The 14,095-nt window shown below is 48.5% G+C and overlaps 1 protein-coding gene and 1 long non-coding RNA gene across 7 annotated transcripts in view; one reads left to right on the top strand and one right to left on the bottom strand.

Moving 5' to 3' along the window:
* LCP2 (lymphocyte cytosolic protein 2) overlaps positions 1 to 293 on the bottom strand; it is a 43,946-nt gene extending 43,653 nt beyond the window's left edge. Inside the window, exon 1 of one of the 4 annotated variants that reach the window (XM_024753358.1) lies at positions 19 to 293. In XM_024753358.1, coding sequence (XP_024609126.1) covers positions 19 to 96 — 78 coding nt within the window. In that variant the 5' untranslated portion in view covers positions 97 to 293. The remainder of the gene's footprint in view (positions 1 to 18) is intronic. The other 3 variants (XM_024753357.1, XM_024753360.1, XM_024753359.1) reach the window with 3 other exon arrangements.
* A 4,660-nt stretch (positions 294 to 4,953) lies between these two features.
* On the top strand, positions 4,954 to 13,505 carry LOC112405064 (uncharacterized). 3 transcript variants are annotated; one of them, XR_003004260.1, is made up of 5 exons: positions 4,954 to 5,025; positions 5,668 to 5,758; positions 6,285 to 6,349; positions 6,487 to 6,575; positions 11,167 to 13,505. It is a non-coding gene; the product is annotated as an uncharacterized LOC112405064 (long non-coding RNA). The 3 variants fall into 3 exon arrangements; XR_003004262.1 differs by having other exon boundaries at positions 4,983 to 5,025; positions 5,628 to 5,758; XR_003004261.1 differs by lacking the exon at positions 4,954 to 5,025 and adding an exon at positions 5,156 to 5,459 and having other exon boundaries at positions 5,628 to 5,758.
* The last annotated feature ends 590 nt before the right edge of the window (positions 13,506 to 14,095 follow it).

Genomic DNA, 14,095 nt, shown 5'->3' with positions numbered 1-14,095 from the left:
CAAAACATCAAGGCTCACCTTCTTGAAATACTCTGCAAGGGTGTCAGGGTCCCAGGCCAGGACCTCAGAGCGAAAGGGCACGTTCCTGAGTGCCATGGCTGCTCTCCCGGGACGAAGCTCACAAACTGAGCATGGGTGTTGCACCCATGGACAGAGAACCCCAAATCCAGAGCGTGGAGGCGTCTGCGGCTCTTCCAACTCCCAGGTACCCTCTGGAAAAGCTCTGCTGGAGCCGATGTCCTTTCTGCTATAGCCAGATCCCAGAAAGCAACGGCTTCCTCTGAGAACATATATGGTCTCTTCTCAGAAAACGACTCAGCAAGTTTCCTTTACCACTTCCTCTACTGGGCTCTAAATAAGTAAACAAGTAAGCCCAGCTCTGGGGGCTTGAGAGGCAGAGAGAGCTACAGGCTGGTAATTCCCCACTGGCCCCATCTACCCCAGCCCAGTAGGAGGGGCGATGAAGAGAACTTAGACTCCAGTGGGAGTCCAAGTATGTTTCCATTAAAATCCCTGGCATCCATATGTCTAAACCACATTCCTTCTTGGCTGGGTCTTTGCAGATGAAAATCTAATTTGACGGTTGACCTAAAATATAGACAATCTCCCACATCAGTGAAGGGGAAGGAGCGTGACATTTTAATGCTTTCCAACCACCCCTCAGTTTCTCTCAAATGGATAAACTTGAGCTTCTTTCGCTGCTTCCTTATAGTTATTACAAACTCTGTGAGCCAGTGAGCTGGGCACCCAGGACTGAGAAAGGGGATCCACTGGGCAGAGCCGGGCTTAATTTCTGCTATGACTCTTTCCATGCTGGGCAACCTCAGGCAAGGGCTGAAACTCTAGGAAGCTCAGTTTCCATATCTGAGATACAGGAACAGAAGAATTGCTTAGTACGTACATAAAACTTAGATGCACTTAACTAGACAAACTTAAGGGAAAAAAGTTAAAAGAAAAAACTACCAATTGCTCTTGATGCTGCCATATATTCTAGTCACTATTGTTCCCACCATATATGCTACTTACTATTTATCCCTCCACATATTCTATCTAAAGAGCATATCCCTGGAGACAGGAATCTGGGTTCTCTCAGTTGGTTTCTTAGACCCTGTGCGCTTCCTATATCTGAGCATCTCCTTGACTGAGGGTGAGTCCAGTGTCAAAAGCAAACCTATTTGTACAACTTCACAGCCTCCAAACACAAGTTCACCACTCATTTAGTGCTGCAGGCACAGGCACACACAGATGACCGTCTGTCCCGACGCTTAAAGAAAGAACAGAGCTCTGTTGCGCTTACCGGGTGATGTTAGGTTGGCCCCTGAGGTGATGCCTTCCTGAAGCTTTTTCAAGGATAGCTTTGGCCATGCAGTTTCCATCTTATGCACAATCTAAGGACCCTCACTGTAACGTACCAGCCTCGCAAGGTCGTTGTGTAAATGAGTTCTGCACATTGTCCCAGGCCAAGCACCTTTATGGAAGTGGTTCATGAACCTGAGCTGATGTCATCCTCACCCCAAAGGATGCCAGGGGCATCGACTGAGGCGGCCTAGGCCGAGCACTCCTCACAGGGCTGGTACCTAAGAGCTCTCAGCAACTGACTGTGCTCTAGAAAGCATGGCCTGCTGTTCAAAACTCCGCCGCTGGTGGGAGAGGTCACTTCACTTCTCAAATTCCCAGAAGAGAAGCAAATGATAAAAAACCATTTGAAAAGACAGGAAGAGAGAGTATTCGCCTCCAAGTAGGGCAATCAAAGAAAATATCATGGAATTAGCTGGGATTTAAGCAGGACCTTGGAAGATGTAGCCGAGGGAGGGTATTCTGAACCTGTGTGTGATATATGGTGTGTGTGTGTGTGTGTGTGTGTGTGTTGGGTTCTACTTCATGAGCAAAAAAACACAGCACACCTGTGGAAAGGAACATTCAAGATCATCCTTAGAAGAAGAAGCAATTTCTTTCAATGATGTTCACCCACACTCACAAGAATGCAAATCTAGGGGCTTCCCTGGTGGCGCAGTGGTTGAGAATCTGCCTGCTAATGCAGGGGACACGGGTTCGAGCCCTGGTCTGGGAGGATCCCACATGCCGCGGAGCAACTAGGCCCGTGAGCCACAACTACTGAGCCCGCGCGTCTGGAGCCTGTGCTCCGCAACAAGAGAGGCCGCGATAGTGAGAGGCCGGCGCACCGCGATGAAGAGTGGTCCCTGCTCGCCACAACTAGAGAAAGCCCTCGCACAGAAACGAAGACCCAACACGGCAAAAATAATAAACTAACACAGCAGAAATAATGAATTAATTAATAAAACTCACTCCAAATTTCATACACAATAAAAACTGCTATAAAAAAAAGAACGCAAATCTATAGAAAAGCAGAAGTTGGAATTAAGGTATAGCTAAACAAGAGGCTCTTTTGGAAGGATCATCCAATAAATGTGGCCAAGATGGACAATCTGTAGAGCCCATTTGGAAGAGAGACACAGCAGTTAAGAAACCTGGATGACAGTGATGATGACTCTAAGAATCATCACGAATCAACGTGTGGAATCCTTCACATGTCCCAAGGAGTGCACTAAGGACTCTCCACTAATTGACATTTAATTGTTGGCACTATTACCACTCCTACTTTACAGAAGAGAAAACTGAGGCTCAGAGAGGTGAAGCTCCTTGCCCCCCTTGCACCCAGCAAGTAGGTTGTGCGGCCAGGTCTTGTCTGGAACTCTGAGTCTAGAGCCCCTGTCCTTCACCTCTCTGCCACCTCGGGGCTCTGAGATGTTATGTAAACTGCCCAAGGTGGAACAGGGGTTCAAACCCAGCTCTGTCTCCAGTCTGTGTAATTTCTATCAGTCTGTCTTCCACAAAGAGCAGGTGAGGCTGGCAATTAGGAGCAGTTAAGAAGAGGATACAGCACTTTCCGCAGGGCGGGACTTTGATGCATGCACCCCCCCCCCACAGGGTCACAGGCCCCTTCCCCAGAAAGGGCAGCTGAGCCGGGAGACCAGGTGGCACAAGGGGAAGGGGCTTGCTTCAGCTTGGAACCTTTACGTTTCCCCAGTCCTCGGTAATTTCCCAACACTCACGAGTTTCACATCTCCAGTCTCCAGCTAGAGGGTTCCAGAAATTCCAGGGGCAGGGCTAATTGACCCCCAAGAGAGGCTCAGGACACCAGAGTGACCCTCGACAGGCTGGCTCACTTGGCCCAGCCTCAGTCTCCACACCTGTAAAATGGGCGGTCATGAGAGCAGCCTCGGGGAATGGCCCACAGCAGAGGGCATGCCATGGCGCGGAAGGCTGGGGCCAACTCACAACGATCCTCCAAAGAGCATCGGTCTTGGCTTCAAGCACAAAGCAGAGCAGAGAGTGGGGAGCAGGTAAGGCACAGTGATGTAGAGCCGTGGCCTCGGGGGCGGATACCTTCTCCCATCTCTGTCTCCCCCAGGCAGGTGCGGAAACCCAGAACTCATGAAGAAGCCAATTAAAAGGTTTAGTGGAGGTCTTCTCAGGCTTTGTAATCTCTGTCTGCAGGTTAGGAAGGGGGCAGTCTGCACAGTAAGAACAATGTCATGTCAGTACCCGGGGACAGGGGCTCACGGTGTAGAGAGTCTTAAATGTGCATCCCACAGAGCCTGTGGATAAGAGAGCAAATCTTGCAGGGAGTAACGTGTCGGATTTTTAGATCTTAGAGACAAAGAATGGATATGGGAACAGCGCACTGCACCCCAGAGTTGGGGGGAGGATCTCCCAATATCCCCCCTGCCACACCCCATATCGTCCAGACTTGAAGCTCTGTCTTTTCCCTGCTAACCTGCAGAAGAATTAGATGAGGAGATAACTGCTTTTCTTCACAGCTAATCGTAGAGGTGAGAAAAATATGCAATCTATTAGAAGAGTCTTGTGGGTTGCAGCCTCTGGGGGAATGGGAAGGAGTTGTCACTTAGAGACCAGGATAGAATGGCAAGTAGGTACTTTGGAGGAGAGAATGTGCTGACCTTCTCAGGAGAGGTACCTACAAAGCTAGAAGGTGGAAGGGAGGATGTGCTTATTTGGATGTGATGTGGACAGAGGGTGTTGCCTGGGGGAGAGAGACAAAGGTGGTGGCATGTGGCTCAGAGAAGGTGGCATCTAGGGACACCGAGAACCATGGAGAGAATGCCCTCATGTGGGTTCACTCCAGCCTCACCTCCACCAAATTTATATCACCTGAAACCGAGATGAATCTCTACTGGAACTTCCCTTAGGGCCTCTGTGGGTTTGTCTACAGTGGGGACCACAGCTGCAGCTGTCACCTTCGCAGGAAGGGAACTATTTTCCCCTCCGCTCTCAGAGGCTGGCAGTGGAAGCACCATCTGTGTGGAATCCTTCTGGATGACCAAGGGCTCCACCCACACAGGAGGGTCCAGCCAGGAGAGCCAGGAAGGGGCCCTGACCGTTGGGCTGAGCGGGGACAGCTCCATGCACCTGGCAGCCATACACTAAGACAGAATTTGGGGACCCTGCCTGGGAATGCGTGTGTCAGGAGGGACTGGTCTGCCACACAGCCATCCCAGATGTGCAGGGGTCGTCCTCACCATCACTCCTGGAGGCTGGGGGAGGGGGTAGAGGGACAGGGAGAGGGGCTCAGGCAAGCCCCGGGCAACCGTTCTCCAGACCGCACTGCACTGTGTGTCCTGAGAGCCACTCCAGTCTGGACACGGTTCCCAACCCCCCACACACGCAGCCTGGGATATGCAGGAGGAAAGCATGAACCATCTACTGCATATGAGACAACGAAGAGCAGTATTTTCCACTTCCTCAGACCTGACAACTTCATTCGTTTCAAAAATCTATATATACTTTTTTCATCCTCTCTCTGTGTCTCTCTTTCTCTGCTGTTTGGGCTGAGGTGCGTCGGAAGTTCGAAGGTGGGTGGGAGGAACTGCTTATTTGGACTTCCTGTCAAGCCTCTCTTCCTTGTCTGCCCTGTTTTTCACTCGGGCAGCCTATCCCCAGATAGCTCTGCTGCGAAGAGAAACTCCCCAGGTGCCCGCAAGGGTGAGTGGGTTGTGGGCAGGGGACGAGAGGGGGGAAGACAAGCTTCTTCCCCTCCCCCTTCCCCCTCCCCCTCTTCCTTGGGCAAGCTGGAGAAAGGCAGTGGAGGAGTGGGCAGAGTGGGTGCCAGAAAGGCAAAAGCCATTTTACCCATAGCCCAGCAAAGGTGACCGTGGCCTACTCTGGCTGCACTCTCCCAGGGAGAGCTGTGGGCACAGGAAGCCCATACCTGCCCCTAAGAGGAAGATAAAATTTGCGACCAACAAGGCCAGCAGCCCAGCATTGCTCAAATCCATTATAGCTCTCAGCGCATTTCACCCCACAAGAGACGTATGAGTAAGTAGATGGCAATTTTATAGAAGCTGAGAGACCAGAATTCACTTGCCCAAGTTCCCATGGCGAGTCAGTATGGAGCAGGAATGCCAACTCAGTGCCAGGTGGGTTTCCATCTGTTCTACTTTCACCACTTTTCCCTCAGTCTTGGCAAGTCACTTATCTGTTGACTTTGAGTCTGGACGTTCCTGCCTCAACTGTGGCCCTGGTGCTTGTGGCTGCCACACTACTTCTGGAGCCCCTGATGTTGGCTGCATTACCTGTCTTAACAGTACCAGTGCCCTGACCACCAGTTTATATACGACCTTCCAGATTTTTGACGCAGACCGTGTGCATCTTCCAATACTCTGTCCTGGGAGAGTCACCTTGTTTGGCCTCTTCAGTCCTTTACACCTTCCTGGGGGTGAGTGTCAGAGCTTTCCTGTGAGCATGTTCCTGGAACAGAGGATGGATCCCTTAGAAAGCAGGGGTTAGGGGTTTGGGGAAAAGAGGATGCATCTAGAAAACTGGTAGTTTGTCTATCTAGCCCTTCCGTGAGACCTCAAGGGTTTGGAGAAAAGAAATGCTAGAATCTTATATGTATAATGTCATGTGATCCTTATGACTGCTCTTTGTGAAAGGGAGATAGGGGCATATACACCCATTTTACAGATTGCAGAGAAAGAACAAATGTTTGTCCAAGGCCTCACAGATAACTGGAGGGATTTGAAACCAAACCTGTCTGATGTTAAGACTGTTTCCACTGAGAGATGTCGTTTCCATAGATGGAAACTTTACTAGGTGAATAACCAATATTTACCTAGAACAGTTTGTACCAAACATATTTATTAGGCGATGAAAGAAAGGGTATTTTGTCTTTGAGTTCTTCTAAAATAACGATTCTTGGTTTGCCTACATTTTTCTCTAATTAAAAAAAAAAAACAAAACAGGCTTAGCAATGTGAATGCTGAGTTAGTGGTGCAGACTCATCGAATCCCCTGACTGTATCCTGCAGGTAAGGAGACATTTACTTGGGGTGACAGGCTTGGCTGTCTCAGGCTGTGTGGGGATGGGAGGGGGGGGCCAAGGAGAAGAGTAAAGTAAGGGAGGGAAATGACCGGCCCTCATTCATTTCATCCTGGGACCCTGAAGAAGTCTGCATCGCTCTGCTGTGGAGACCCCTGGAGTTGTCTGGGATCTTCGTGTTCAAGTCTGGTTCTTAAACCATCCTTTCGAATAATGTAAGTTCCCCTGTACTCTGTTGCTCAGGTAGCACAAAGTTGGGTTCTGTTGCTTGTAATCTGTCTTGGTTCAGGCTGCTAAAACAAAACACTGCAGACTGAGTGGCTTAAAACAACAGAAATTTTCTCTCACAGTTCTGGAGGCTGGAAGTCCAAGATCAAGGCGTCAGCATGGTTGTGTTCTGGTGAACAGAACCTTCCCGGCTCATAGCCAGCACCTTCTCACTGTGTCCTCATGTGGTAGAAGGGGCGAGGGAGCTTTCTGAGGTCCCCTTTATCAGGGCACTAATCCCATTCACAAGGGCTCCATCCCATGACCTAAGCCTCTCCTAAAGGCCCCACCTCCTAATACCATAACACCGGGGGTTAGGAATTGAATACATCAACTTTGGGGGGACACAAACATTCAGACCATAGTACAACAAAAAAATCCATTAACTCTCTCTCTCTCTAAAGGCAGAATTTATAGGAATCGAGATTCAGACTCTGGAGTCAGAATAACATGTTTGAATTCCAGCTGTGTTACACACCAGCTGTGTGACCTTGGCCAACTTACTTAACTTCTCTGTGCCACAATTTCCAGAGGGGGATGGGAAAAGCTAAATAATAGCCTCGACCTCATTAAGTGGTTGTGAGGATTCAATGAAATAAAATTTCAGGCAATGACTACAGCCCCTGGCACACCATGGATGGTGGTTCTTGCTGGCATTGTTCACTGTAGTGAACATATCTGATTCATTCGTCCTTCCCCAGAGACCAGCAGTTAGCTCTATATTTCTGTGGGTTCCTGGGCTGCACACAACACTGAGCTCCCCTTTCCTGTATCATATGTGGGTAGGGTCCATTACATACACTACTGTGTGATTCTTCTGATGTAGACAGATAGCAAGAGTGGCAGAGTTGAGATTTCCTAAGAATTAAGAAGAGATGCTGCAAGCTCAAAGGCCGATGAGGCCAGGGGGAAATGCAGGTGAGAGAAGTAAGCTTGGTAGGAAAAATGATAACCCAATGCAATGACAAATGGCAACTTAATCTGGGCATTAGTCAGGAAGATAATAAGGAGGGCTGGGGACTAGGGCAAACAAGGAGCAGCTCAGTCCAAGCCCATTGCTTGCTGTATTGTAAGGAGAGCCTGCTGGTGTAAGAATGGGGCCCAGTGTTGCCAGATCCTTGATTAAGAAAATCTAGAAACATGTTACAAAAAGAAAAAGGAAATACAATCTACTGTGCTAGGCAGAATATAATCAACTACCCTTAAGACAGTGAGATTACCCTGAACACTTGGGTGGGCCCACAGGGGTCCTTACAAGTGGAAGAGGGAGGCAGAAGAGGAAAGAATCAGTGGGACATGTGATTATAGGAGAAAGACACAGAGAGATGAGACACTACTAGTTTTGAAAATGGAGGAAGGTAGCCACAAACCAAGGAATGTGAGTGGCCTCTAGCTACAGGGAAAGGTGAGGAAAAGAATTCTCTCCTAGACCCTTCAAGAAGGAACAAAGCACCAAAGTTTAGCCCAGTGAGACCTATGTCAGACTTTCAACCTCCAGACTGTAAGATAATGAATTTATGTTGCTTTGAGTCACTAAATTTGTGGTAATCTGTTATTGCAGCAGTAGAAAACTAATACATCAACTAACTTAAAAAAAAACAAAAACACATGGGCCCAGAAAATCACACCTGGTATCTGTTCCTGCGAGCCACTTCTGATTTAGAATCACTGAATGACATAGAATTCGTTGGAATAACTCATTGGCCTAATCATTGCCCAGAGGTGCCCCAGATCACACATCTGTGATTCACACTAGGGATGATGATTCTTAGGGCAGACTCATGTCACTACCCGGGGCATTGGCGGAAAGCAAACGGAAGTGAGCTAACGTCTATGAAGTCCCGGCCGTCGTGACATTCACAACATGTGCGCGTGCCTTACGTAAATACACCTGTACATGGCTGGGAAGAGAGCAAGAAATAGCACTTTCAATGGTGTGGGTCACTTGGCCTACTGATCTCTTTAAGAAAACAAATGAGTGGACCAGGGCGAGCTCACAAAGTCTGACTGCAGGCTCTGTCTTCAGAACACGAATCCTGTCTACGAAAAGACTTCCTTCTAGACACAGGGCATTGTGCGGGGCCCTTTCCCTGTCACTGCTGTCAACGCGGCTCCGACTTCCCAGACTAACGTTCCTGTGTCTCAAGCGAGTCACATTTTATTCTTTGTGTGTGTGTGTGCATGCAATTTCTGAGGCACCATTCCGCTTCCCCGGAAAGATTTGCACTGAGTGGCAGCATGAATGACTGTGTGTTCATTCAGCAGCAGCAGCATCTATGGCACTGGTTTTCTAAGCTCTGAGTCCTGTGATGCTTTACACTCGGAGGACACCTATCAGGGCTGTGGAATGTCTAAAGTTGAGCCTCTGGAAAATGGTAATTATAGAGCAATAAAGTCCCCCAAAGTGGCCGCCCGTGGGTGTCTTTTAGCTATGTGGGTAATCTGCTTGGACCACAGTGCTTCTCCCCACTGCCCCACTCCCAGAAAAGGACTTTGAATACTTTTACCTGGGACATGTTCTCTTCAGTCTGCTGTAGCCCCCAATCCTCCCCCTTTATCTTACACCATCACCCTTCACTCATTCACATTCCCTGCCAAGCCCCCAAAAGAGTTTGAGTTTGGGACAGTTGATGCTTATCCAAGTCCCACATTCAATTCAATTCACTTATTTATTCATCCAATAAATATTTATTGAGCACCTACTACATGCCAAAATGTTCTAGGTAATGGGGATTCACCAGAGAACAAAGTCTTTAGTCTTATGGGGCCTTATAATGAAAATAGCAATGGCAAGATGGCGATGATGATGATGATGTTGCTAATTAACAAGCACTGAGTATTTACTTTGTGCTGTGTATATATATATATATATATATGTTTATTTTCTCCTCACAACAGCCCTATAAACTATTTCCCTCACTATAAGATAAGGAAACTGAGGCACAGAGAAATTCCCTGCGTATGTGGGAGATAAACATGAACAAGGAACAAATAAGAGACTCTAGGGTTCTACTCTCTCATATGGTAGACGCTAGCCACATCTGGCTGTTTAAATTAAAAGTAATTAACATGAAATGAAATAAAATTAAAATTTCAGTTCCTCAGCTACATGCATTTCAAGCACTCAATAGTCATCTGTGGCCAGTGGCTACCCTTTTGGACACAGAGCATTTCCATCATTGCCAAGCTCTTTTGGGCAGTGCTAGTCTAGAGTATTGTCATCAATAATGGAAGCTCCAGGGACTGAATCTTCTCTGACACTCACCAGTTGGGAGACCTTGAACAAATGTCTTAAGCTCTCTGAATCTCAGGTTATTGATCTATAAAAGGTAGTTAGTAATAACACCATTCTCAAGGAGTTTGGGGGAATATGAATTATTTCGTGGCTGTTTGAACACTGTTCAGCACATAGTAAACATCTGATCCATTATAGCTATTATTATAAATATATAAAATGATGGGAGGGAGTGATAAATATTATGAAGACAAATAAAGCAGAGACAGGGGACAGAAGACGAGGGGCACTTGCTTGGACAGGTCAGTCAAGGAGGTCCTCCTGAGAAGGTGGCATCTGCGTGAAGTCAGGAAGCCAGACTTGGTAACCAGGAAGGACACCCAGGTAGAGGCTGTGGATGAAGACTGTGAGGCTGCAACTTGCTTGGTGTGGTCCAGAAACAGCATCATGGCAGAGAAGCTGGGAAGGAGTGAGCCAGCGAGAGAGGAGAGAGAGCAGGGCTCGGGAGATACCGAAGGACCATGGGGAGAACTTTGGCGCTTGTTCTGAGAGTGGTAGGGGCACCCGGTGGGTTTGGAGCAGGGAAGTGATGGGATCTGACTTTTATTTTAAAAAGTCACCCTAGCCATGTATGGAGGGAGGGCCAAGGGGGCAGGAGTAGAGGCAGGCAGCTGGTGGCACGGAAAAGAGTGAAGATGAGAAGGTTTCATGTTCAGAGCAGCCCTTCACACCGCTGTCCCCTCTGTCTGAACCTTTGCCCTGATGTTTTCCTGGCTCGCTCCCTCACCTCCTCAGGTCTTGACTCAGAAGAGCCTTCTTGTCCCCTTTCCCCCACCCCTTTTACTCCTTCCCACTTATCCTGATCTAAGATACAGCATATTTTCTTGGTTTTGTTCACTATGGAAAGAAAACACGAGAGTGGGGATTTTTATCAGCTTTGCTCATTACTGAATCCCCAGCACCTAAGCAGTACCCAGCGCAAACTAAGTGCTTGAGAAATATCATTGAATGACTGAATCGGTGTATGAATTATAGAGAAGGAGGAGCGTAGGTGATAACTGAGAAAACTGAAGCCCAGAGAGGGAAAGTCACTGGCCTAGATCCACAGAGCAGTTGAGGGCAGAGCTGGTACTGGAACCCAGGCCTCCCAACCCTGGTCCTGTCCTGTCCCTGCTCCCCCACCACCTCATGTAAGTTTTTCCTTTATTCTTGGAGCTCTCAATAAACATTTTTCTCTCCATGTTTAGTTGTCACTTTTCTCTTGAACCAGCTGTGTCTTGACTCCCTTTCTCCATATTTTCCAGAATATATTCTTCTGTTCAGCTGAACTTTCACTTTTTCTGCAAGCCTGACCCAACTGCAATACCCAGATCGTCATCTGCATCACGTGAAAGAGACGAAACAGGAAGCCATGATGCCCAATCTGGTTTCCCTGCCGGGGCAGTCTGCCCAGGAAGATGCAGAGACACTGCCCCATGGCAGGGGGTGGAGGTGCTGAGCTGAGCTGAGCATATCCTCCCCCGAGACATACAGCTTCTGAGCAAAAACGGAGGTCTTGCCATTTGCTCTGGTACAACGAGCCCAGGGATCGCCCCGAGAAACCTCATTCAATTTGCCCTCACGGGAAGAGTCCCGACAGCTCAGCCTTCCCTTCCCTTCCCTCTGTGTGATGGCAGAGAGGTCCTCAGAGCTGGTCATTCCATCATGTCCCTTCCCGCTTCCCCTTCCTGACCCATGCAGGAGGGAGGTAATTCTCCAGCTCGTCTGATGGCAATTCTGAACTCTTGTTCTATCCCACCTCTGGTAAAACAGCAAAATTCTCTGTTTTATTCTTTATCATAATATTAAAAATTAAAAGTTACCCTTTAGAACCCTTCTTCTATATTAGGCACTTTGCAAATCCGCAATCCTTGCATAGCCCATCTTACAAACGAAGACTCAAATGTTACCCCGTGGGTAAGTGGTGGAGTTGGGCTCAGTCCTCGGGTCTGTCTGTGTCTGAATCTGGAGCTTGTTTTCTTCCCTGAGACGCAATCGCCTTCCACTCATTCAGCAATTGTTTATCAAGCCATGCTATGTGCCAGGCACTGTTCCAAGCATCAGGTTACGATGATCAACAAGACAAGGTCCAGCCCTGGAAGAACAAGTGGGAGAGAAAACAATGAACAAGAAGTAAACAATGAACCCAGAGGTCATGTTCAATAGACGCATTGGCCATGGACACATTGAAACAAGCCCGTGTGAGAGAACAAGCACAGGAAAGGGGCTTCTCGGTTTGGTGGTTGGGGAAGGTTCCTTCATGCTGATGGATACCAAAGACAGCAGGAAGGAGACACTTTACCAGAAGGCCGTGGTCCACCTCGGGAGGGGGCCATGGGTTGAGGCCAGGTGTCAGGAGGTTGTGGGGGGTGCATGGATGACCTTGGGGAAATTCATGGGGTGGTGTGTCTCTATTTAACCACTAACCATGTAGGGGCATCTTTGTTCTTCACCTCCAGCCTTGTTGATTAAGTGGTGTATACCATTTCCCCTGTTAGGTTTAATGTCAAACATCTCTTCCTCTGTCCTGGTCCCTCTCTCCTCTTCATGCCCGGCTGGGTCCCCTAATGGGTTTTTCTCCTCCTGACACCAAAGGCTGAGGAACCTTAAAGCCACCATCACAAGGGAAGAAGCTGCAGCAGCAACAGCTACCTCGAGCTCCCCCTGGTGGCCTTTCTGCAAGCTGCATATCCCTCGCCCTCCGCGGCTCCTTGAGCCGCTGGCTCCCTGCCCTCTCGGTCCAGACCCCTTTACAGGAGACTTGGTCAGACCTGATGCCTGGCGCCCTCCCCCAACACCCCCATGCGTATCACCCATCCTGGCTCTTCTTAGCTCTTGTCTGGTCACCTGACAAGGGGTCTAGAGCCCCATGATTAGACTCAGAGCCCCCAGACCCCACTTACCCAGAAAGTGACTGCAGAATCACTTCAGATGACTCGATGCAGACTAAGAACATTATCTTGTCCCTTCTAGGAGAACGTGTAAAGGACCCGCTCCCTAATTCCCTTCCCTATCGATGCTGAGCATCACCTCCTTGGGAAAACTTCCCTGAGCCTCCAAATGTGGGTCAGGGTCCCTCTGCAGTGCTTCCAGCGGGTGCTGCACCTACCCCTCATGTAGCCCCACCCAGGAGTGGCCACCTGACCCCTCATCTCTCCCACTGGAAGGGGGTCTCCTTGAGGGCAGGTCAACACAATATCTCTAGGAGTGACAGGGTTCTTGGCACAGGTGAGCCTTATGAGGCCCAACTGGCCCGAGTCTGAGGCCGCTGCAGCCCTGCTGTCCGGACCCTGGGAAACCAGAGCATGCGATTGTTTCCGTTTCTAACTGTCCAGGATGTGGGAATCCTTTCAGACGGTAGTGCCACTTCAGCTTCCTCTTTGGTTTCTCTTAAAAAGTACAACTGGGGGATGTGTAGGCTCAGCCAGGGTTGGAAGGTCAGAAGCACGTAAGTCGAGAGCACCCTCTGATCACAAGCAGGGAGATGAGACTTTCTATGACATAACTGAAAGGGCATATGGGGATTTTTGTATCTCCAGGAAGACTCCGAGACACCCCTGTTTAGAATGCAGTGACTCCTTAGATTCCATACATATGTGTTAGCATACGGTATTTGTTTTTCTCTTTCTGACTTACTTCACTCTGTATGACAGACTCTAGGTCCATCCACCTCACTACAAATATCTCAATTTCATTTCTTTTTATGGCTGAGTAATATTCCATTGTATATATGTGCCACATCTTCTTTATCCACTCATCCAACATATATATGGAATCTAAGAAAAAAAAAAAAGGTCATGAATAACCTAGGGTTAAGACGGGAATAAAGACACAGACCTACTAGAGAATAGACTTGAGGATACGGGGAGGGGGAAGGGTAAGCTGTGACAAAGTGAGAGAGTGGCATGGACATATGTACACTGCCAAATGTAAAATAGATAGCTAGTGGGAAGCAGCCACATAGCACAGGGAGATCAGCTCGGTGCTTTGTGACCACCTAGAGGGGTGGGATAGGGAGGGTGGGAGGGAGGGAGACGCAAGAGGGAAGAGATATGGGAACATGTGTATATGTATAACTGATTCACTTTGTTATAAAGCAGAAACTAACACACGATTGTAAAGCAATTATACTCCAATAAAGATGTTAAAAAGAATGCAGTGACTCCCCGGCGCTGTCTAGGGTGCTGAGCTGGT

Source organism: Neophocaena asiaeorientalis, unplaced genomic scaffold, assembly GCF_003031525.2.
Source record: "Neophocaena asiaeorientalis asiaeorientalis breed wild unplaced genomic scaffold, Neophocaena_asiaeorientalis_V1.1 scaffold268, whole genome shotgun sequence".
NCBI lineage: Eukaryota > Metazoa > Chordata > Mammalia > Artiodactyla > Phocoenidae > Neophocaena > Neophocaena asiaeorientalis.
This window is presented reverse-complemented; position numbering and strand designations above follow the sequence as displayed.